We start from the raw sequence: 26,097 nt of genomic DNA on the forward strand, positions 1-26,097 counted from the left end.
ACATTCTTGTAACATTTTAGCAGCTTTCATAGAATGTCCCCCCTTTTTCCCAGTTTTAAACCCCTTGCTAACATGAAATTAGATCAATTAATGTTTGCCGAGTTTGCTTATATAATCAGGTATTCCAGGATTACAACCTTTAATTTAAACCTGAATCATGTCATCCTTAGCGCTCAGCATACGGTGGATGTTCAAAAGAGGTCTTACTAATTACGCTCCCTGGTAGAAATGTGGAAAGGTGTCTTGTAACTTCTGATAAAACGTACCTGAGAAAGGGACTGTCTGAGACGTGCGAGCTGTGTATTGTGGCTGCTGTAATCCTGATCAGAAACCATCTGCTTCATCTTTTCCTTCTCAATAGCAATTGTGTTGTAGGCGGATTTCAGCAGAGAATGGACTGGGAAAAAAAGCAAAAATTTCAGTAAGACATCAAAGATCTGACTCTGCTACAACTAGGGAGTGATACACACATAACATTATGCACACTTTTCCCTGCCTTTGTTGGATAAAAACTTGCTTAATGCTACAGCCTCTGCATATTCAGATCTAACAAAGATGACCTACGGCTCTCCAGCTGTTGTGGAATGACGAGCCTCATCATGCTTTTCAAGTAAAAATATGTAAGGCACGCTTGGAGAGCCAAACTTAGGACAAACCTAACAAATAATAAAAAAATGAAAACTATAAAATACATTTAAAATATTGTACAAGCTGTATAGATAATAGACACAGTGAGCAGATGCAATCACTAAAAATTCATATAAGCTTTAGCCATGTTAATGTAATTTCCAATGTTTTCAATCTGCAATACAATTTTAATTAAAAGAATAACTGGTGATCCGGCTGTGAAGGTCCTTAATCAAGTACTTTCTGTGATGAAGTAACACTTGTCTCCTAACTGTGCTCCTCCATTGTCACTTTGTCACATACACTGCTGGAGGAGACTATAAGTAGCCATACTGGCACACATTGCTCAGCCATTGTTACAATCAATAAAACGGTTCCTGAGCAAGAAAGTGCAACTCATGCTAGAGCCAAGGCATATAGACAAGATGAGGCTGGAGGACGTTAGCAGCCGAGAGTTGCAACAGTAGATTAAAAAAATGAGAAAAAGAATTTCTATTAAAAAAAACAACAATTGTTTGTGATTCACAGGGCTATAATCAAATTAAAGGTCAACCAGATAGAATTAGGTATACTTTAAAAGGACAATGTAATCTTTAGCCAAGATGTTCTTTAAAAAAAAAAAAAAAATCCCCCCTACCCCTCTGACTTCAGCTCACCTGGGATAATACATACCTTCATCCCTTAATAAAGCAATCTTGCCTCCAACAAAGTCCCAGTTGACTGATCTTCATATTGCGCATGCACGTCTTGACCCCATTAATTCCTTTGGGCAGGCCATACTGCAAGTTACTGCAGAAGGCCCCTTAAGTACAAGGTTACCCATTGGAATGAATATGGCTGTGGCGTGGATGAGCAGTATGAAGAGGAGCTGACCAAGATCACTGGATTGGGAAAATAAAGTACAGTATTTTCTGGCATATAAAACTATTTTTTATACTTAAAAATATACCCCAAAAATTGGAGGTCGTCTTATACGCGGGGTATAAAATGTGAACCTTGAGTTTGTTTGGGTCAAGCTGGCTGGATGTGTGGTAATACTGTACATACATTATACCGTGCTGAGCCAAGCTGGCTCAAAACAAATGTCCCTATTACAGATTAATCTGTCAGCCCGCTGGATGTGCGGTATATACAGTATACTACGATGAGCCAAGTGGTTTCAAAACGTACCGGTACGTCCCTACTGTAATCAGCTTGCTGGATGCGTGTATGTAAGGTAGCTGCGGCTACATACAGTATACACTGGGCCAATCACGGCGAGTGATGTATTCTACTAATGAATGCAAAGCCTGTTCGGATTGGCTGAGTCAGAGAGGTGGGCTGATGATGTCACAACCTCAGCCAATCCGAGCAGGCTTTGTATTCATTAGTAGAATACATCGCTCACCGTGATTGGCCCAGCGTATACTGTATGTAGCCTCAGCTACTGTGCATACACACATCCAGCGGTCTGATTACCGTAGGGATGTACCGGTACATTTTGAAACAGCTTGGCTCAGAAAACTGTATATACCACAGTGATATATACTCAGTATACTGTATATACCACACATCCAGGGGGCTGACAGATTAATCTGTCATAGGGACATTTGTTTTGAGCCAGCTGGGCTCAGCGCGGTATACTGTATGTGCTTTACTGCACATCCAGCGGGCTGTATATATACTGTATACTGTATGTAGCCGAAGCTACTGTATTACCGCATATCCAGCGGTTACCATCTGATTTGGAATTTGAGCCATATGATGACTGTCTTACAAATGTATCACAAGATGTCATTCATGAACTTATGATGTCAGAGGATGAACATGAGGATTTTGAAGGATTTTAAGTACCGGTAAGTCAGAACCATTTCAATTAAAAAATCAAATGTTTTTAAATGGTGTTGCCTCGGAAGGGGGGTAGTCTTATACGGCGAGTATAGCCTAAAACCTATGTTTTAACTGGAAAATTAGTGGTTCGTCTTATACACCCAGTCGCCTTATACACCAGAAAATAAGGTAAATATTATTCCAGGTAGGCTGTACTCAGTGAGTGTGGGGATTTACTAAACAAAAGGTTAAATTTTCCCCTAAAAGGTCAGCCCACCTAAAACTCATGCTGCAATTTTTAGTAAATGGTATAAAAAAAACAAACTTCCTAAGCCTAGTATTATGTAAGTGATAAAAGTGTACCTAAAATCAGGAAAAAAAATTAAAATTCATTTATTGCAGTTTAGCAGTTCTTAGGTCTGGTGAATTGATTTTTTTTTTTAATTTGCTTCTTTCCCTTATTCTCAATTGGTAATCATTCCTGTAACACCCTTCCTGCCCCAGGGTAAAGTCGATCATTCATCATTACTGTATATATGGAAAAGCAGCACTGTCACCCCAGGACAAGAAGTGTGCTAGGACTATAGAAGGCTCGTCACATGTCAGTAACAACCCATGCAATCCATACATACAAAGAAAGCAAAAAAAAAAAAAGTTCTTAAATTACATGTGTAATAAAATGGAATGCCACTATTGAACACGCTAACTGAAACTTAATTAATACTTTGTACAAAATCCTTTTTGGTAATGACAGCTTCAAGACGCCTCCTGTATGGAGAAACTAGTTGAAAGCATTGCTCAGGTATGATTTTGGCCCATTCTTCCACACAGTTTTCAAATCTTGAAGGTTCCATGGGCCTCTTCTATGAACTCTGATCTTTAGTTCTTTTCATAGATTTTCTATTGGATTCAAGTCAGGTGACTGGCTGGGCCATACTAGCAGCTTTATTTTCCCTCTTTAAAACCAACTGAGAGTTTCCTTGGCTTTGTGTTTGGAATCATTGTCCTGCTGAAATGTCCACCCTCGTTTCATCTTCATCATCCTTTTTTATCAAGAATGTCTTGGTACAGTTTTCCTTTCACTCTTTCTTCAATGATATGAAGTTTGCCAGTACTGTATGCTGAAAAACAGCCCCGCTCCATGATGTTCCCACCATCAAACTTCACAGTTGGTATGGCGTTTTTGGGATGATGTGCAGTGCCATTTGACCTCCAAAACATGGTGTATATTATGGCATCCAAAGAGATCAATTTTGGTCTCATCTGACCAGATACATCGTCCCAGTATTTCACAGGCTTGTCTGAATGGTGCGCAGCAAACTCTAAATGAGCTTCAGCATGCTTTTTCTTCAGCAATGGAGTCGAGAAGTGACCATGCATACAGGCCATGGTGGTTGAATGCATTACTTATTGTTTTCTTTAAAACAATTGTACCTGCAAAGTCCAGGTCCTTCTGAAGCTCTCCACAAGTGCTCCTTGGCTCTTGGACAATTCTTTTGATAATTCATTTGACTCCTCTGTCAGAAATCATGTGAGGAGCACCTGGTTGTGGCCAATTTATGGTGAAATGATGTTTTTTCCACTTTTGGATAATGGCCCCAACAGTGCTCACTAGAACATTCAGAAGTTTAGAAATCCTTCTGTAACCAATGCCATCAGTATGTTTTGCAAAAATAAGATTGCAAAGGTCTTGAGAGAGCTCTTTGCTTTTACCCATCATGAGATGTTTCCAGTGTGACACCTTGGTAGGAGACACCTTTTTATAGGCCATCAGTTGAGACTAAACCTGCTGATATTAATTTGCATTCTAATTACTGATAGATTTCAGCTGATGTCTTGGCTTTTCATGCCTTTTGGCACCTCCCTTTCTTCATGTGTTCAATATTTTTTTCCTGTGTCATTCCATTTTATTACACAATTTAATTTCTGAACTTATTTGTTATGGTCTCTTTGTATGTATGGATTGCATGGGTTGTTACCGACGTGGTGAAAATATCATGTCAATAGCACCTTTAGAAATATATTTACCTAGAAAAGTGGTGACGTGTTCAATACTTATTTTACCTGCTGTATATATATTTTTTGGAGCCTGTAAAGCATTGCATCCACAATCAGTAGATCATGGTTGCAGTGTCAGGCTCCTGCAGACAGTCTGTGAAGATGTTTGCCCGTATCTCTAATACAGGCAGGCAGTTACTGAATGATAGGAAGATCAATGAACTACCTAGAGTGCACATCAGCGCCCTGGTAGTTCATTGAGAACTACAAGCCATCAGCTGCAAAAAGATGATGGTACTTGTAGTTCATTTATTACAGAACACTGTGAATGATGTGGTTGTGTGGCCTGCTTTTTGAACTGTGACAGCAAGTGTGGGGAGAAGATCCCCGCCCACTGTCACAGGGAGGCTCCCACACTTTGTCAACTCCCCAAAAAGAATGATTCTAGTAGGTATAAAGTCTCTTTAAAGCCCAACTGAACCTTCTGCTTAATCAGTACATTCCAGATACATCAATACAACAGGTGTACAAAGTCTTACAGTTTGCTTTCTAAAGCAGCCACAGCCTGAGTAGGAAAGCCTGCCAGCAGCTGCAGAACGGGACCCTTGCCCTCTGTGGGGGTGTTCTCATTTTAGAGGTCTGACATGCCCCCTACTGGGTAGGATGTATAGCTCTGCAATAAACCCAGATGGGCCATGTCAGATTTCTATAGAGATCTCACAGCTAGCACACAAAAAACAAAACAAGTGTCCAATTCTGAAGCATGCTGGCAGATACAGGGTTTTCTATTCAGGCTGTGACTGCGGTTTATAGAACTATAAGACTTTGCACACCTTTTGTTTTGATACATCTGAAATATATTTAGCAAATTTACACTAAAAGTTCATTTGATTTGAGATTTAAGCATTTTGTTTTAGTAAAAATGAATCTGTATTTAATAGGGGTCTGTCTACACTTACACTTCAAGTTTCCACTCCTCTTACTGGCCTATGCAGTATGTTGAGAAATGAATGTTTCATAGTTAGTAAGGTTAAATAAAGACACCAGTCCCTCCAGTTTAACTTCAGAAATAATAACAGGCTTCTTGCCCATTCAGGATGCACAAGGTTGGTGAAATGCCAACCCCAACCACTGTATACAAACTTCTTCAGCAATTCCCTGCCATTCTGTCATCTGTTGCAACCACCACCAAGACACACAGGGGAAAGGTTACTAAAACTGGTGCAATTAGAATCTGGTACAGTCATGCACAGTAACCAATAAGCTTCTAAGTTGAGCTTGTTCAGTTAGATTTTGGCAATAAAACCTGGAAATGGATTGGTTTCTATGCAGAGCTGCACCAGAATTTTCACCATCGACTTAGTAAATAACCCCCACAGTGTCAAAGCATAAGGGTAGCAGTGATACCACCACCTTGGTGACAGTGCTTGGGCCTATCAATCGGCACTCTGCTAAGGGAAGCAGTCACATACTCCCCCATCCACAGAAGCATCAGGGTTTTTACATGTGTCCACAGAGAAAAGAGGGATAGGGACTAGCTGGAGAAGTGAGCAGAAGGTGGTCAAGGTGTGTGCTTTGCAACAACTCTGACAATTCACCCTAAATGGGCAAGGTGACAAGGTCCATTTTAGCACTGTATGACATTGGTCTTGAAACATATCTATGGACAACCGCAGATTGGGTTTCTCTGAAATGTCTGCAAAAGGTATTCCTTTAATAGTTTTATAAAGCCAAATTATATAAACAATACCTTTCTGTGCTAATAAGCAGAACTCTTCCTGCAGTTTGGTATAGTCAGATGCAAATTCCAGGGCATCAGCTACATGACTTGGGGGATTCTGGAACTCCACATCGGCATAGAGGTTAGGGTTAGAGGCGTGCAGACGGACCGGAGACATTGAAGCGCTGAGAGGTACCTATAAGAAAAGTCTGTTATAATTGTGCATTAATCGAATCCACTGTATAACCCCACAAAAACCTGCCCAGTCCTTACGTCCTATGTGATCTGATTAAATACTTTTCTGCTTCTCTAACCTGAAAAGTATAAACCACACAGGAGAAAGAAACCTGTTTATATGTAAGCAGATTAGTATTGATTCTGACCCCAAGTGACAGAATACACTTTTCACGTGTATGCTTCATTTTTCTAGGGATTAAAGCCAACTACCTAATATAATGCCCAACCTTATAATATATATATAAAAAAAAAAAGCTGGTTATGGTTACTGAACTGATGTGCGAACTATATCTGACCAATATAATCTCTTGTCTAACCCAGCCAGAGAGAAAGATGAGTGAGACAATAAGTCAAAGAGGTTATACACTGAAGATTTTATACTCCAGGACAAGTAATAAAACAGCAAACCAACATACTATACTTGCTTAGTGTCCAGCAAACGATTTATGATGGCGTGCAATTATGGTATAAAAGGAAGATTTTTTTTAAACCAGTGGTCTAAAAATAGCGGACCTTTGCTTGCCTTTATCTGGCGCTTGGGGCACTATTCCTCCATCTGAGGCCAATTATTGGGCATTTTCTACACCCACTGGCCAGAGTCTGGCCCCCTAAATCCTGAAGGACACTAAATTGGCCTTCTGTTTAGAAAATTTGGAGACCCCTGTTTTAAACTGAACTAGCTTTGAAATACTTACAAAGAGCATTTTGACTATTATACTAGTTAATCAAGTCTTGTACACTACAAGTGATATCATTTTCTTTTAATCCTGACTGCCAAGGGGACATCATAAAATAAATGACCTGCACACTGTAGCATGCTGGGAGTAGCTGAATTTCAATACATCGATGGCCGTTCTAGTTTGTGAGAAGTCAATTTAATGATCATGGACAGGCTTGTTGGAAAATGTTTGCTTGATCAGCACTGCAGCTAATCAGGTGCAGTGCTGATTAGTGCATTCAGACAGCACAGGAGTCAATACAATACAATAACACAGTGATTCATCTAGACGCCTCGCTTGTGTGGATGGAGAATCTGTTCGTTTTTTGTTCGTATGACCAGCTTTATGTAAAGAGTAAGGATGGCTACATGGATTAGAAAAAAATTCAAACAGATTCCTACATCTACGTTATACAGTGTGGGCTATGGTATTCTGATTGCTATAGGCGGCAGCTGTCAGAATAACCAAAGAGCTGTTTGGCCAGCAATTATTCACAATGCTTATTTGATTTTTCAGTCAAAGGATATTGGATGTGAGGGGGCCAGCAGGGCCACCCATGAAGCCAATTTCAGCCAGTTCATCAAAAACTGACAGAAATGCACACAGCATACGGCCAGTTTAAGAAGGTAGTGGGTGCAAAACTCTAAATAGAGAAGCCATGCCACAAGATTCAGAGGGAAAAATCAGGCTCTCCCTTGAGAATGAAATGTAGTCTTCATTTATTCATAACCGCAGCATTAAAAGCAGGTTATAAATAAACCAAGACTTTTTTTTCTTCAAAAATGGAGAGCACGATTCTCTCAACGTCTGGTGCTGCCTCCCTATGTAAGATTGGCGCACTCACTACCTTTCTACTCTACTCATTTTTGCTCTTTTGGAGAGCATTATCCAAACACTTACTGATCCACATCACTGGGACAGGATGTGATATTAACCACATAATCCTCTGTGTGAGGTCCCGATCATGTGATCACTGATTGGCCAATCAGTGAACACATGAATAGTAGTAAGCAAGAGGTCACTTATGACATCCTTGCTTACTACGTGTGAAATCTGTGAATGATCACAGAGATCACATGGTAAGGCTATTCATAACAAGAATGCAGCCAGAAATGATTGCTTTTACAGCATTTATGGGTGTAAAAGCAATCAGTGTAAAAAAAAAAAAAATCTTCATCACCCCCCAAAAGTAGCACAATGTCACTATGGTGACACTGTACCCCTAGAGTGACAGTATGTTAAAAAAAAAAACAAATATATATATATATATATAAAAAAAAAGTAAACAAAAATTTTGAAAAATTAGAATTTTTGGTTATAAACTAATTTTGGTTATTTTTTTTTCACTAAAAAGATAGCTGAGTACATTTTGGCCAAGATTTATGAAGAAAGATTATTTATTTGCAAAATTTTATAAGAAAAACACTTTTTTTCAAAATTTTTGGACTTTCATTTATATAGCAAAAAAATAAAAATCCCAGTGGTGAGTAAATACCACCAAAATAAAGTTTTATCTGTCTCAAAAAAATGATACAAAATTCATATGGGTACAGTGTTGCATGACTGCACAATTGTCATTCAAAGCGTGATAGCGCTGAAAGCTGAAAATTGGCCTGGGCACTAAGGGAGTGAAAGTGTCTGGACTTGAAGTGGTTAAACCTCTCCAACAGAGATTCATACATTTTATAGCATGGACAGAGTGAGAACTGGTCAGATTTGCCATCATTGTCCCACTTGGTCAGATTTTCCTGTCCTTGTGAAAACCTGTCACAGTGCAATGAATGTGGAAGGTGGGACTGAGACAATGTGAGAAAAAAAATGTACTCAGTGTGAATGTATATGGTAATAAAAACCCGAGAGAGGTTTTAACTTACTTATTATAACTAGAACAAAGCTTTGGTTGAAATTGAGCTTTGATATTGCAGGCTACAGCTAAATACAACCTGATTAGACTTGGATAACCTTAATCCTTTGATTGTCTATAATTAGCTACTGTACTAATGCAGTAACACCCTGGCTCCATGCACAATGGGCTTAAAAAAAAATGCCAGTTTCATTGGCAAAAAAAAAATGCTCATGTAAATCATTTAGGAGTGTTTAGGGCTTTTTTCCTGCCAGAAAACTCCAATGGAAAATGCTAAAAACAGAAAGATTTTTTTTCCTGCCTCTAAACGTTGAGCTTAAGTCCTCATGCACACTGGACGTTTTTACAGCTGTTTTTGGCTTTTGACATTTTTTCTCTACAGCTAGTAAACCCCCCAGCATGTTATCCCATGTGTCCATGCACACAGACTGTAATCAACGTTTTTTTGGCTGGGATGTTTTTTGGCTGGAGAAAAAACCCAGGAATAGTGGTTTTCTAGAGGAGTTTTTTAGCTGTACAAATGCTTTAATGCTGCAAAATGTGGTAAAATGCTGCAAACCAGCATTTTTTTACTTTTTTTTCTTCGTAAAAAAACCGCAAACGTGGAAAAACGCAACTAAATGCAGCAAAACGCTGTTAAATGCTAATGCGATAATGCTAAAAAAAAAAAAAAAAAATCAGAAAAACTAATGTTTTTACACAGCTAACGTTAACAGCGTTATCGAAAAACCAAGTGTGCATGGAGCCTAAAAAGGTAGTGAAAGGCTCAAGGTTTTTTACCTTCATGCATGCTACTCATGAAGGTAAAAAATATTCTCTTCTCTTCCCCCCCCCCCCCCCAAGCCCCCTCTCTGTCCCTCCCTGTCAGTCACAGCCAGTGTGCCAATGAGAAGAGAGAGGGGGGAGGGTCAAGCTGTGGCTCTGTGTGTGAATGGACAGGCGGAGCAGTAAGAGGCCCCATAGCAAGCTGCTTACTGTGGGGGCACCTGACAGGAGGGAGGTGCCAGGAGCACCGGCGGGGGACCAGAGAAGAGGAGGATCTGGACTGCTTTGTGCAAAACCACTGCAGAGAGCGGGTAAGTATGATGTGTTTATTATTTAAATAAATAAAAAAGTTTTTAATATCACTTTAAAATATGCACCTAAATGTCTTAATGTGCACTGCCACATAAGATAACATTGAGCTGCTTCTACAGGCAAAACACCTGTAGAAGTGGAGTTTTATTTTTTTGTCTTATGTCCGTGTGCATGGAGGCTCAATGTTTTCTGAGATCTATATTAGGATGTTTATATATAATTGAGAATTAATGGCCTTACATTTTCTTTTAACTGGGGGAGGTTGTCAGGAGGTAAACATATACGTACATTGACAATAAATGAGTATATTGGGCTATAGATATTATAGTCCATGCAACATTTTTTGGAAAATGCTTTATTGGCATTAGCCGTAAAAGACTTGTCATGGGCTGTATGTGTTGCATCTTCCTGTATTCCCACTGTATGTTGTCATTATCTATATATTCATAGAGTGCTGGTTATTATAATCTTTACATCTGGAGTTTTTATAACTCCACATGCTGAACAAATATACAAGGCATCTCCTCCTTTCAGATGAAATGGACACGCTTGGTATCAAGGACACATAGGGCAGCAAAAGAGCTCTCCTGGGGACCCTGGCATGCCCTCTGTAATCGTATTGACTGTTTCCAAGTAAAGGATGTTTCAGGCCATTTGAAAGAGCTGTTGTGCAGAATGTGAATGAGTCGAGAAGTCCTGGCACTTGCTAGGGAGCCAGTACAGCTCTGTAACACAGCACATGTTCAGTTATAAAAATAGGTGCAAGAAATTGCCGCCATATATCTAGGCTCCAAAACGTAATGACCTTTTATGGTGCAATATAATTATAGACATGATGTTAATTTGTCTTTCTTTTTTATAATGTTCATCAAAAATGTTAGAGTCACTTAAAATACTAGAACATTAAATGTGGTCATAGTTATATTTGTGTTTGGTCTGTTCAGTGCAGGACACGTTTCAATGCTCTGCTTCCATCAATGACTCCAAGTACTCATGTGTGCCAACAGACCATTTTCAACAAAAGCCCGACTATGCAAAGGAGGGAGAAAAATAAAAATGTACAAATGGGCATAGGATTGTGCAGATAACAGGGAATGATTTATTTTGTCTACATATACATAGGCGGTTTAAAAAAAAAAAAAAAACCTTCTGTCTCAGCAATATAGTAAGGTGAAGCATTCTACTATTCAAAATTATCATGTAAAAAGACTTATACCCAAATTTCACAGTTGAAAATTCAATCACAAATCTTGTCTCAGTCTGTGTCAAATATAGGCTGTTTGGTTTTGCCTGCTAGAACAAGATACCAGACTAAACCAGCAGGTGGCACTGCAGTTGAGTGGAATTGCAGCTACAGGTTCGTGAAAACCCATTGCATGGAGGAATCGTGTTTGTTTGTTGTTTTGCAGAAACCTAGAAGTTAAATTGTTACTAAACCCAAGACCCTCTGCATTCACGATATCTGGTCTCCCACAGTACACAGAACAGGGAAGTGCCATTATTTTGGTAAATATAAACTCCTAAATACCTTTTCTCAACAGCAGTTAGAGCAGTATTGTGACTTCAGCTGAGCACTGGTTAAAGCTCCTAGGAGGAGTTTTCTCTATGCTCTAGGAGGATGCAAACCCCCTGATCCTCTGTCTGGACAGTGCTGATTGGCCCTGTGCTGATCACATGCTCTCTCCCAAGAAAAAAGCAATACACATTAAACTGAGTATGTGCAGAAGGGCTACGGGTTCAGTCTGTCTTACCAGCGTGGACATTTGAACAAGAGGAGGGGCAGAGAAGTCAGGATCAAACACTCTTTTTACACAATGCAGAGGATTAACCCCTTAGGTTCCACAGCGAGGATAACAAGCATTGTTTACTGCATATAAAAAAAATATTTTACTGTTGTATGTTTAGTAACAATTTAGATTTTTGAGTTCTGCTCTATAAACTACACAAGCATGTGCTTTGAAAGTTTGGTAGACATAACTAGCACACATTCTTTATAGGACGTGTTACTTTTATGTCCAAGAACAACAAAAAAACACCACAAGCAATGTTAACATAGACAACAGAAATGGTGTACACATAACGCAATTGGGGAGATTTACTAAAATTGGTGTACAGAGAATCTGGTGCAGCTGTGCTTAATAACCAATCAGCTTCCAGGTTTTATTGTCGAAGCCCAATAGAACAAGCTGAAGTTAGAAGCTAATTGGTTCCTAGGCACAGCTGCACCAGATCCTGTGTGCACCAGTTTCCTCCAATGAGACTTTATTATATCTTAGAAAAGGGATACAACGTGAACAGAGCAAGCAGACTTGCTATAAATATGTGCAGGAGAAATGGAAAAGCGCTAGAAATAAGTGTACATATTAGTGGTTTATTAGTCATTAGGGTGCGCTAACTGCCAAATAATTTTTCTTTCTTTCGTAAAACAAATTGAGAAGGATGATTAACATTGTGTTCTTCAACTTACTACTAATGTACCCAAGTCTGTCTGAGAGGGGGAGGAAAGAGTCTAATGATAAATTACTGTCCTGTTTGATCAAGATAATCCTTAAAGCAAAGCATTGAACAAGTTAAAAATAAAAGCTAACATTCTCAAGAGGTTGGCTAAGCTGTCAGCACACATTTTGTTGCACAGTTAATGCAATCCACTGATGTCTGGTGCAGCTGCTACTTCTTCACTTCATCTCCCCTGCCCCAAACACAATGTAATGCCTCGTGCAAGAGTGATCCATCAGTGGGCTTGGGCACTGCCCTAAGGGTGATGTACTGTCCCTTTTCTTACGCAAATAGCAACTTTGAGATGTTGCAATTTGCAGATGCAAGACAGGAGGCATGGGGCTGTCCTGGTTCACAAATATGCGCATTGGATGCGGTTTGAACTGCATCCAATCCGCATGACATGTGAAATAACATTGCGTCTTATGGAACCTGTTCACATATGTCCACTAGGGTTGCCACCCCTTTAAAACCAACACATATTAATTACACAGGTTCTGTGGCTAATTAAGGTGTTAATTAAACTCACTTAGAGCCTTAACTGCAATAAATTAGCCTCAGAACCTCTGCAGTTAATATGAGTTCGGTTATAAAGGGATGAGGTGGCAACGCTAATGTCCGGTGCACTGGAGGTGCGGATGCAGTGCAGTTTGAATAAGAGTCCTGTATGATTTCTAAGCAGTGTGGTTTGGTTCAGGTGCGGATTACAGGCTATTGACTTCTATGCAAACCTTTTCTAAACCGCATATGTGTTAACAAGATAAAATCTTGACCTAATCCTGTCCTGAGCCTGATGTAAACCTGACATGAACTACTGAGCAATTAATGTGTCAATTAGATGTGAAACCTGAGCTTCAATCCGCAAGGTACATGTGTGAATATAAAATATATCAAATTTGTGAACATATATAACGACAATAATAGCGCTCACAAAATACAACTGAAAAAATCAATACAACTGAAAAAATGTATTATTATTATTAATAATAGTAATAATAATAGTAATCCACCACCAAATGAAATACGTGTGGAAAAAACAAAACTAAATAAGGGATCCTCATTACAGCCCATTAAATAAAGTCCATATAGAGGATATATGATCTTCAATCAATGAAGTTATGGAATCTTAAAGTTTCCTTCACCAATAAATCCAGTGCTCAACTCCCCATCAAAGTGAAAACTCACCAGAAACTGGTGAAATACCAGCATATCTTTATAAACTCAGTAGATGTGATAAACTCCACAGCATACCATTTATAATCAGCTGAAGGTCCCAATGAACTCCATAGGTCACATGCGAAGTAAAGAACACTCTCCATAGCATGATACTGTTTCAGAAATTTATTCCAACAGAATACCCCCATAAAAACCGCACTCACATAATGTCAGTACATCAAAAAGCCTTGTATGTTTAAAATCTTTCAGACATTATGTGAGTGCAGTTTTTATGGGGGTATTCTGTTGGAATAAATTTCTGAAACGTTATCATGCTATGGAGAGTGTTCTTTACTTTGTTCACATGTGACCTATGGAGTTCATTGGGAACTTCAGCTGATTATAAATGGTATGCTGTGGAGTTTATCACATCTGAGTTTATAAAGATATGCTGGTATTTCACCAGTTTCTGGTGAGTTTTCACTTTGATGGGGTGTTGAGCACTGGAGTATTTATTGGTGAAGGAAATTTTATGATTCCATAACTTCATTGATTGAAGATCATATAAGCTCTATATAAACTTTATTTAATGGACTGTAATGAGGATCCATTATTTAGTTTTGTTTTTTCCACACATTATATTTCATTTGGTGGTGGATTACTATTTATTATTATTAATTTTATTTTTTCAGTTGTATTGATTTTTTTCAGTTGTATTTTGTGAACGCTATTATTGTGGTTATATTTATATAGTTTCACAAATTTGATATATTTTGGGTTATTGTTGCATAATAGCAGCTCCTATTTATATAGTTATTTCCCAGGACTACATTCTCAAGGTGCAATGATGTAGACTTTGGAATATATTGATCTGCTATTAATATAATTCACCAGGGTTTATATTGTTTATTGACATGTGTGAATCTGCTCTTACATGGATTTCACAGAGACTAGTATGTGCGGACAGCGAAAGTTGTCACCTACCTCTCATGTTAGTTTGCGATTACACTGTTAGAATTCTAATTCAAAAGTAGATTTTGCACCAGATCAGATACATAACCATTTGGATATAGGTTCCAATGAGTCAATTCAGGTCTTTATTCCATTCTTCTAATTCCTGATGAAGGGAGAGTTTTGCTAACCCAAACCCCATTGGTTGATTTAATGTGATGGTATTACAAACAAAGGCACTTTAGACTATTTCACTTTGTGGTTTGGCACCCTTCTATATTCTATGCGTAGCTTCCAGGTACTCACTGAGGGAGGCCTGAGTGTTTGAGAGTTGACTCACCCAAACTGATTAGCTTGTTTAAAGATATCCTTGTGTTTGTACCATTGGAAAAACCATTGAAATCCTAGCAGCTCTCCAAAATGTTTTTGCCATGTTAGTTTGTCACTTTTCATTTATCCACAAGTTTACTTTAAAGCCCAACTCTAGGAAACATAAAAAGTATCTCTTGTAGTCGGGCTGTGCAAACTCTGCTAGGGTTAATTGCTCAAAAGATCTATTTACCCAACCTTCTGAACAGCTAGACCACTCCCTGCACCGTCTTCTCCCCTATGCTCCAACATTCTAAGGGCCTGATGTCATCAAGATTAATGCAGGGTCTATAGCCCTGCATTAGACATGATGATGCTGAGGGACAGTCCTGCCCTGGATCATAAGAAAGCACTGCCTGCACGAGAGCTTAGGATCAGGTAAGTAAAAGTGCTTCTCTTATCTCCTAGATTAAACAACCAGTTAACCACTGTGTGGCTGCAGTCTCACTGCTAGAGAGATTTTCAAATCTCACGGATTTGGGATTTTAGACATAACTTTAAGTGGAACTCTTTTGTGGAGAAAAAAAAACAACTTCCCTTAAGATCGAACTACATGCTCTGCAAGGAAGTAATCAGACGGCTATCTGTTTCTGAAAGGTAGGTACTAAAATAGGTCATTCTAGTGCACTTACTGAAATCCTTTTAAAATGAGTGCTAAAAGATTTATTTTCTTTCTGTATAATAATCCCAAGTTTCACTGTAGTAATAAAATAAATTTCTCTCCTGTAAAGTTGCAAGTTTCTCATCATAAATTCAGTCTAGTACAGGAGTGGAAATATGGCTTTTTCGTAATGAAGGAGCTTTACGTTTTTTCTTTCAACCTATTTTTATTGTTTTCAAAGAGTGTCAGCACAAAAGACATACAAAAATAGGCCAACACCATGGCCAAACATTAAAAAAAACAGGTCCCAGTAAACTGTATATAAACTACAAAAGGTAGAAAAGCAGCACAGCAATTAAAATTACAATGCCTGCCAACAAGGGGAGAGTGAAGGGCTCCACACCAATGAGGAGTACATCAGATGGTATACTTATTTCTGTGTAGTCAGAGCAGAAGTGATTCAAACCAGAGCCCTTTGCCCCATCAAAACAATGTATGGGAGCTCAATTATGAGACCTTAACAATGAGATACACATAAAAAAGGGGTTCCATGAGAAAGAGAAACGGAAAAAGGAAAAGCATGAAAAGAAGGGAAGAAGAAGAAAGGGAGGGAGGGAAGACCTGGAACAGCGGCAACGAATCCTAAAGGCCTCACTGAGTAGAGGAAAAGTAAAAAGTTAGTTCGCACTAAAGATCAACATGAACATATTCTGCCCAAGGGCCCCAAATATGCTCTAAATGTTTAGAGATATCATAAAGCTCGCTAGCAAGTTGCTCATTGAGCATTATCCAGGATCATCTAAATACAGAGACCGATACAGAGGACTCTTTCCACAAACGAACTATGGTGAGCTTTGCAGCTTAGCAGCAAAAAGAGGATTAAACTTTGTTTCAAGGAAGGCTGCCACCCCACCGGTTCATTCAGTGAGGCCACTCAGGATAGTTGGGGTACTGGAATTCCCGAGACCTTCCTAATTAGAACAAAAATTTTGTTTCAAGAACCTCGTAATTTTGGGCATTCCCACCAAATATGGTACATGGTGCCGGTGGAGTGGCAGCCACGAAAACACAGGGGCAAGGTGCCTGGAAAGATCCCCGAGAGTTTGGAGGGAACCATATACCATCTAGTCATAACTTTCACACTTTCTTCTACCAATGAGATATTCATGACTCCCTTAAAGGCATAGTAGAAACAGATGTGCCAGTGATCCACATCCCTTTCCAAGTCTAAGTCCAGGTAAAGGCCTGCATATAAGGCATTTTGTCAGCAGTATCTAGCAAGAGCCTATAAATGACCGAAATCCCACCTCTCCGACCCATGTCTTGTGAGCACCACTGTTCTTAAGTAGATATTTTAGGATTCTGGAGAACCTCAGGTCCTAACGACTTTAGAAACTGGGAAAGTTTGTAAAACCAAAAGATCTCCAAGGTGGGCGTTTTCAGTTCAGATTGACAATGTAGAAGGGTAACGGGCACCTTAAGGGGTCAAGAAATGATCTATCCTATAGAGGCCTTTATTGAGCCACTAGTGAACTGCCTCTGTGTCCATCCCCGGAGGAAATGCCGGGTTATTAAACGTATGAGATAATGGGAAAAAAGATGACAAGATTACGATTGTGTCGCACCTTGTCCCAATCAGCTAGGGAAGTGGTCTGTTCTTGGAGGGCTGCCATTTAATGAAGTCTGTTCTCTCCATATTTATCCATTTGGGTTTTTCAATGTGGGAGTATACCACCGTAAAACTGTAAACTGTGCAAGCTGGGCAACCGGATAGTATAAGGCGAGCTGCGGGAGACCCAGACTGACTTTCGTCTTGTGTGCAAAGAGAACCAGTTTAAACAGTCTGTAGCCTTTACCACTCCAAACAAATCAAATTATTTTGGCTTCAAACCTAGAAGGAAAGGAAATGCAGCCTGCAATAGGGACACCAGTGCCTGGGGAAAATTAATGTTCATTGCAACTGATTTGTGTATATTTATTTTAAGGCCCGAGACGTCCCTGAAATCCTCTAATAATTTATGTATATTGAGTAAGGAGATTAATGGTGAGGATATAAATAGGAGTAAGTCATCAGCAAAGAGGGTGCATTTACGGGTTTGATTTCCACAGGTCACCCCCCGAAAATTGGGATGAGATCGCATGGCAATGGCCAAGGATTCAATAGTTATAGCAGATATCAAGGGGAAAAGAGGACATCCCTCCCTGGTAACCCTTAATATTTGAAAAGGGTCTGATTGGAAGCTATGGAGTCTAACCTTAGGTCTCGGGTTAGCATATATAACGCCTGTATGATCGAAAGAAATCGGGGTCCAAAGCCTCATATCCCTAAAAGCTTGTGATGTCACCTCCCCAAAGATAGGGGAAGGAAAGTAGATGTAAGAGGTTATATTGGCAAAGGCTTTTGGTGTCCCTGGATAGATGAAAAAAATTACACTTTTGTGTTTTAACAGTACAGCTACCTTTTAATGTTAGTCCTTGTAAAGATTTGGGGCAGGCTGAAAAAAGCTATATTGGATTAGGGATTAAAATTGTACCTGAAGTTGTATTTTTGCATCTTTGCTGACACTTTTTGTTCTCCACCTCCTCGCCGTGCGCTTGTCTTTCTTTGACATATCTACACAGTTAGCCTAAATTGCACAAAGCATTAAAAGCAACAGAAAGCCATTAAAGTTTAGACATAAAGCCAGAAGCAATGACAAGACATGCTGACATGATACAATATTAGTGATCAGTTTCACACAAGCGCCCACTTTTCTCAAGGCAACGTATAAAAAGGTAGCCATACAAAACAGCAAAGGGTCTGATCAAATCTCTGGAAATTATACAAATCTTAAAGCATGAGATTAATGATATTAAATTAGTGCAAATTTTCAGCATGTCAAGTGGACAGGTTATACAATTTTAAGCAATAGCCACATACTGTAAGCAGAGATATGATACAAAGTTTAGGGGAGTTTGTCTGACAAATGTTGTCCAGTAGATGTGCATGCCAGACTTGATTTATCAGCATGGCCAAATGAATGGCTAAATTGTCTGGGTACCTTAAAAGGAAACTGTATAGATAGAAATTTAGGAGCGATCATAGCTAAATGGGTTTGAAAGGTGTAAATTCCAAGGGGTGCCATCCATATCCTTACTGCACTACCTAGCTAATCAATGACATAAAAAGAGCATGCAGCTTGTGATGTTAGGACACTTGACCTTCATACTTCTTCTGGGACAGTTATTTGTTAAATCTGACCTCCAGGTAGACATAAAAGACACAATTTATGAAGCTCCTTATTCACCAATATGGATGTGCCTTTTAGAATGTAAGCCATGTAAATACCTGAATATGACTTGGTTGCCAGAAAAAAAAAAAAAGCAAAAAGCAAAAAAAAAAAAAAAAGCTATACACCAATCATTTAGCCTGTCGCCCCTTCCATTGGTGCATGTTTTTTTTCTAGTAAGCTGCTGGGTAACCACAGGAGGTCAGCCATTACTGCTGTAAACAATCCCAAAAACTGAATTAAAAATCTTGGCTATGGCTCAACCTGTTGTAGCAATGTGGCTATACCCAAAACCCTTAAGATCTATCCAGGATTGCTCAGTGCAATGTATAAAAAGTCATATGTTTATACGTCAAAAACAAAACTCATAAATCACCACAAAACCATATTAAAAACATAACTAGCCAACTGTAGAAAAAACAGCAGCTGTGGAAAAAATTACCCCCCCCCCCCCAACCATAAAAAAAAAACAAAAAAAAAAAAACTTACTAGACAAAAAAAATTGCACTGTAATCTTGATATGAGATAAAGTCCCCCCAACCAGGGATATAGTCCACAAAAGTTGACGTATATGGATTTGAACTAGGAAGTCTTGAATGCTCTTAAACTAGGGCAAGACCACTTTTTGTGCACGTCAATATAATCTACATTAGTTTTAGACTATCTTCCAGGAAGCAGTCAAGTCCCAAGTTAAAGCCTCAATGGGGCTCATGTGACTAAGTTGTGTCCTACACTCATAGAACCTGCTGTAGGACTCCTGTTGTGAGCAGCCTAACCTGAGCCAGTTTTTGTCCCATCACTACTTTCTATAAACTCACATCAAAGTCCCAAGGTCTCTTGGATGCTTTTTTCTTCATTGGAGTCTGAATATGACTTGGTTATCAGTCTTTTGTAGTTCTTGTACAGCAGCGATCAAACTGGCAGATGGAGAAGCAGCACAAGGAGTTAATCAGTTGTGATGCAGTTCAAGGACCATGCTAATAGTAGAAGGGAGTACAGTGACAGTCTGCTACTTCTACTTTCACTATCCAGTCACAGGCTGGAGAAGGGACAAAACCTGTAAGTGCTACTAAGCTAAAGTAGAGAAAATTCAGGTATCTTGCCCTGCCAGACAGGACAGGCTATGTGGCAGTGCTGTGTAAATCTCAGAAAGGGATGGACAGAAATACAACTGCTTTGATCTATGATATTCATCTATGTATTTAGCGGTTTGCATGGAGTTGAGATTTACATATTAAAGGAGGAATAAGGATGGCAGTACCAGAATTTCACTTTTAATATTAAACCAGCAGTGATAGCTCCTATATTGCTTTCCTGGCTGCCTTGATGGATCCACAAAAACACTGCCGTGTTTATAAATGGTGTTATAACATAAAACCAATACAAAAACAACAAATATAAAACAAACTACATAGATAATTTGCTGGTTGTGTTTCAGTTGCATTTGTTAAGCCATAGTTGTTACATAGTTACATGGTTAGTTTGGAAAAAAAAAAAAAAGACAAGCCCATCTATTTCAACCCTTAAAGCATATCACATTTGCCAAACTAATGTGTCAATTTGGGGTTTTATTTTATTTATTTTTAGATAAAGATAAAATGGATGCCTTGAGACAAGCTGAAAAAAGTCACCAGCCCTGCAATGCGCCTGTGCTGACAGTACTGAAATAAATTTAGCACACCCAGGCAGAAACCCTGGACTGCTGTATAATAAACAGGAGTAATAGAGGTAAACTGCACATAACAAACACCTACACACTTTTTAGGTAATTTAAAGAATAGGATATTCAGTACTCGTTAAACAATGCAAATGTTTATACAACAATGGATGTAGTTTAGACTAAGCAATATCCTGGCTTCAAATGAAACAATCTAATGATCATAGATTTAATTGTTTTACAAATGTTATTTTAAATATATATATATATATATATATATATATATATATATATATATACACACACACACACATATATACACACACACACACACACACTATATTGCCATAAGTACTGGCCTTTACACGCACATGAACTTTAATGGCATCCCAGTCTTAGTCCGTAGGGTTCAATGTTGACTTGGCTCACCCTTTGCAGCTATAACAGCTTCAACTCTTCTGGGAAGGATGTCCAGAAGGTTTAGGAGGGTGTCTATGGGAATGTTTGACCATTCTTCCTGAAGCGCATTTGTGAGGTCAGGCACTGATGTCAGACGAGAAGGCCTGGCTCGCAGTCTTCACTCCAATTCATCCCAAAGGTGTCCTATCGCATTGAGGTCAGGACTCTGTGCAGGCCAGTCAAGTTTCTCCACCCCAGGCTTGCTCATCCATGTCTTTATAGTCCTTGCTTTGAGCACTGGTGCGCAGTCATATCGGAACAGGAAGGGGCCAACCCCAAACTGTTTCCACAAAGTTGGAAGCATGAAATTGTCCAAAATGTCTGCGTACGCTGACGCCTTAAGAGTTCCCTTCACTGGAACTAAGGGGCCAAGCCCAACCCCTGAAAAACAACCTCCACCATAATCCCCCTCCACCAAACCTTACACCTGGCACAATGCAGTCAGGCAAGTACCGTTCTCGTGGCAAGTGCCAGGTGTATAAAAATCAAGCACCTAGCACCTAGGCATGCAGACTGCTTCTACAAACATTTGTGAAAGAATGGGTCACTCTCAGGAGTTCAACGAATTCAAGCGTGGTACCGTGATAGGTTGCCACCTGTGCAATAAGTCTATCCATGAAATTTCCTTTCTACTCAATATTCCACGGTCAGAAGTCAACAACTATCTGTAGAGTCAATAGCTAAAGACCTTCAAACTTCGAGTGGCCTTTAGATTAGCAGAACAACAGTGCATTAGAGAGCTTCATGCAATGGGTTTACATGGCTGAGGACCTGCATCCAAGCCTTACATCACTAAGTGCAATGTAAAGTGTCAGATGCAGTGGTGTAAAGCACACCGCCACTGGACTCTAGAGCAGTGGAGACATGTTCTCTGGAGTGATGAATCACGCTTCTGTCTGGCAATCCGATGGATGTGTCTTGGTTTGGCGGTTGCCAGGAGAACGGTACTTGCCTGACTGCATTGTGCCAAGTGTAAAGTTTGGTGGAGGGGGGTTATGGTGTGGGGCTGTTTTTCAGGGGTTGGGCTTGGCCCCTTAGTTTCAGTGACGGGAACTCTTAAGGCATCAGCATACCAATACATTTTGGACAATTTTATGCTCACAACTTTGCGGGAACAGTTTGGGGATGGCCCCTTCCTGTCCCATCATGACTGCGCACCAGTGCACAAAGTAAGGTCCATAAAGACATGGATGAGCGAGTATGGGGCGGAGAAACTTGACTGTTCTGCAAAGAGTTCTGACCTGAACCCAATAGAACACCTTTGGGATGAATTGGAGTGGAGACTGTGAGCCAGGCCTTCTCGTCCGACATCAGTGCCTAACCTCACAAATGCGCTTCGGGAAGAATGGTCAAACATTCCCATAGACACACTCCTAAACCTTGTGGACAGCCTTCCCAGAAGAGTTGAAGCTGTTATAGCTGTAAAGGGTGGGCCAGCTCAGTACTGAACCCTACGGACTAAGACTGGGATGCCACTAAAGTTCATACACGTGTAAAGGTAGGCGTCTCACTACTTTTGGCAATATAGTGTATATTGGTGCTTTGAGTGCCACTTTTTGTTCATATGGGTTACAGGCATTTATTTTGGTCATAAATAACCATATTCAGTGTGGTTATCTACAATATCATTTCAATAAATCTAATTTGATTCCCCTATGGTGGCAGTGTCTGATAACAGAGAAATTTTAGCAAAAGTTTATATAAGTTATGAATACTATACCTGGGTCCACCATTTGTTGTGCCCATCTATGTGCTTATTACATTATCCTTTCAAAGTGAATGAAAGGCTACAGGTAGCACTTCGGAGGTGGGAAATTATTTGTTTTTTGGAAGCAAAAAGGACCATTGTGACTTGATGGATCCTAACCCATCTACTTTAGAGGATTTTAAGGAGATTATATTTAGATTGTGCATGATGAATAAATTCGATACCCAGAGAAAAAGTATAAGGACATTTTTTACATCTGGTCTTGCTATATAGTTAAGGAGTTGCCTGTGGATCAGCTTTGGGAAATAATGACCACTTTTCAGTATACCACATGGTATAATATGGAAAAGCTAAAGGGTACTTTGGGGTGGCTCAAACTATAGTGTAGTAGTTTAGTCTTTATAGTGACCTCAATTTGGCTTCTTAAGAATTTTATTATTGCCTTTAACGATAAAGTTAATTGAGATTCCTATATTTGTTATGGTACTTATACCACGCTGGCAATTTGCGCAGCGCTTCACACACACATATATAATTCATTTATATATATATATATATATATATATATATATATATATATACACATACATACATACATATACACACATATACACACACACACACACACACACACACGCATATATATATATATATATATATATATATATATATTTTGTACATTCACATCAGTCCCTAACCCTAAGATATGAAATCAGATATACAGTTACAGTGTTTTGTTTTTAATTACCTATTTGTGTTTTATTAATTCTATATTAAAATAATTCATTGTCTTATATATATATTTTTCTAGATGGTATGTTTATGTTAGACAAGATAACGAATTACATTATCTACAATAATGTGTTTTATTATGAAAAAATGCTAAAAAGAATATTGAGATGTGCATAAAGGAATCGATGATCTTGGCATTAGAGAGCAGAACAGATTATGAATATCTATAAAGAGGAATAGGGAAATTTTGGTTCACTATAAATGTTTTTCTTGAGAGAAAAGAAACTGAGAAATCTGTGATATCTATTGTTGAGACTGATTTGTAGTACAAAATGTTAAATGGACCTGACTATAGAAAACTAAATAAAACATGTTTGCCTAATAGCAGCCAGGGACTGCATAGTATTACTGTAAAAAAAAATAAAAAAAATCCTTCTGGACACCAAACATTTCACACATCTAAGTGAGCACCATATACTAATGCCAGCTTGGAGTCCAAGACGAGCACTTCACCACTCTCACTTGCCAAAAGCGTGCAAGGTTTTTGCCCATCCATCTGCCTTGTGATTGACAGAGGATGGCAGTGAGTGAATTCCATGGCCATTATTCTGGCTCACCTTTCTTGAGATTGGCAACTGAAGGCAGTTGATGGATTTTATACCCACTATTGGACTGAATAGCAGCTATGGAATCCACTCACTGCCAATCAGGAGGAAGGCGGATCTTATGGGGAACTAGTCTCAGGGTTTCCCATCAGGCTCTGCCCACGCAACAGAACTCAACTGCTGTACCTGTCTCAGTGATGGATGCAGTGCCCTTGGAGGAAGAACATCAACATTGAGTCTGAATTGCACTGAGGACGGAGTGTCCAGTATGGACATTCTTGCCGCATTGTGGGCCTCCTAAAACAAATTCATGTAACCTGTTCCTGATCGGCTATTGCAAGCACTGACATTTGTGGTGCAGAGGTGCAATTTCGAATTCTAAGTGATTATGACACATTATGAATTCCAGGAATTTGCATTGTATTTAGCATTGACGCACATGGGTGCTTTTGCCCATATAGCATAAAAACAGAAGCTCAGGAGGCACAGGTGGAGCAAACAGCCCGCTGCCTGCAGCCTGTCAAAACCAATGACAGGCTGAAATATGTGCTCCAGTATGCTGTTTTGAGAGGTACTCTTATACACGTATGCCCTGGACACAGGCATTACGAGCAGGAGCATGCCATCACTAAGTGCACCCCCCCACACACTATATGGACAAAATCGCGTATATGTCCATTGGCCCTTACTACACAAGTATTAGAAAAAATATTTTTTTTAAAAAGTGATGTAAAAGTATATACATATGCGGTAGGTCACACCCAGCTGTAGTAATTAGGGTGTTGTTCAACTGAATTTTTTTCGTCTTCAGGAGGACCCCCATAAAAAAACATCTATGGAGCCCTGTGATTTTTAGGTATGCCCCTGTTAACAACTATTTAATTATCAGGAATAATAAGTTAGTTTTTCAGGTGTTTCAAATTCATTAATGTGCATTAAAAAGATATTAGTGACAAAAACTCATATACCAAAACCCCAGCAGCAGAAACAACCCGGACAATTTTCAGAAGCTAATAAGCTGTGTAGGGACCTTATGGTACCTACAATTAGGCAAATTATTCACAAGAAAATGTAACCTCTCAAAATAGTTTCATCAATTGCAAAATGTTATCTGAAAACCTCTAGGATGCAAGCAGTCCTGAACCATATCACATATTCAATATAAAATAATGTCTAGACTATATTTAGCAATAGGGTTCATTCACTTTGGCTGCATTAACCTGCATTTGAGTAGCTGGCATAATAAACATTACTGAAAAAATGGCAAACGATAACAATATTAAGATGGAGCACATTCTCATAAAAAGTGCCAAGTCGCTACATGTTGTGAAACAATCCAACATATTGCATTTTTGGAGTAAATGCTCTGTGGTTACCAATGAAAGGGATTTCTTTTTTAAAATGTAGCACATTTGAAAATGAGGGGCAAAGAGCAATGCCACAACACATGTTGCTGCATGTGTTATTGTGGGAACATACTCATACTTCTATCCATAAAACCGATATAAAATCATCTAATATTTAGTATTTATCACTTTTTTGTATTGTATGTCTTTTTCCAGGTACCACGTGGTGGACATTATTACATATATTTATTCCACAAAAGTCATGTTGATCTGTAATTTGCAAATGTATCTTGCAGCCTAACTAATCTTCTAAATACAAATCCATTAATGTTTTTCTATGTTGAGCACAGATCTTAAGTTTCAGAAAATGTAATGCTAGTATAAAATAGAGAATGAGATGTATTTACCACGTGAATCAAACAATCTGCATCATGCAGCAATTTACAGTCAAGTCTACAACATGGTCATTCATGGCATGGGAATAACAGGTTTCCAATAGTGTCTGACAGATCTGAGTCATCAGAGTAACCTTGTTGCTATTCAGCAGCAACCTCTTATAATGATGACCCTGTACAGTATATACATCGTGACAAACACTGATTCAAAAATCAATACTGGCATTGTAACAGGTCTTGTCGCTAGTGCTTTGAAAAAACAAAAAAAACAAAACAAAGAGAAAACGTAGCTTTACTGCCATG

At 39.0% G+C, this 26,097-nt stretch overlaps 1 protein-coding gene across 5 annotated transcripts in view; it reads right to left on the minus strand.

Moving 5' to 3' along the window:
* Positions 1-26,097, minus strand: part of OSBPL6 (oxysterol binding protein like 6) — a 315,980-nt gene that overhangs the window by 77,776 nt on the left and 212,107 nt on the right. For 3 of the 5 annotated variants that reach the window (XM_089690436.1, XM_089690434.1, XM_089690433.1), the window contains 3 exons: positions 18,158-18,250; positions 6,185-6,350; positions 267-397 (listed from right to left, as the gene is read on the minus strand). In XM_089690436.1, coding sequence (XP_089546562.1) covers positions 267-397; positions 6,185-6,350; positions 18,158-18,250 — 390 coding nt within the window. The remainder of the gene's footprint in view (positions 1-266; positions 398-6,184; positions 6,351-18,157; positions 18,251-26,097) is intronic. The other 2 variants (XM_089690437.1, XM_089690435.1) reach the window with 1 other exon arrangement.

This window comes from Staurois parvus, unplaced genomic scaffold (genome assembly GCF_062004578.1).
Source record: "Staurois parvus isolate SC_StPar_1 unplaced genomic scaffold, SC_StPar_1.0 ptg000530l, whole genome shotgun sequence".
Taxonomy (NCBI): domain Eukaryota; kingdom Metazoa; phylum Chordata; class Amphibia; order Anura; family Ranidae; genus Staurois; species Staurois parvus.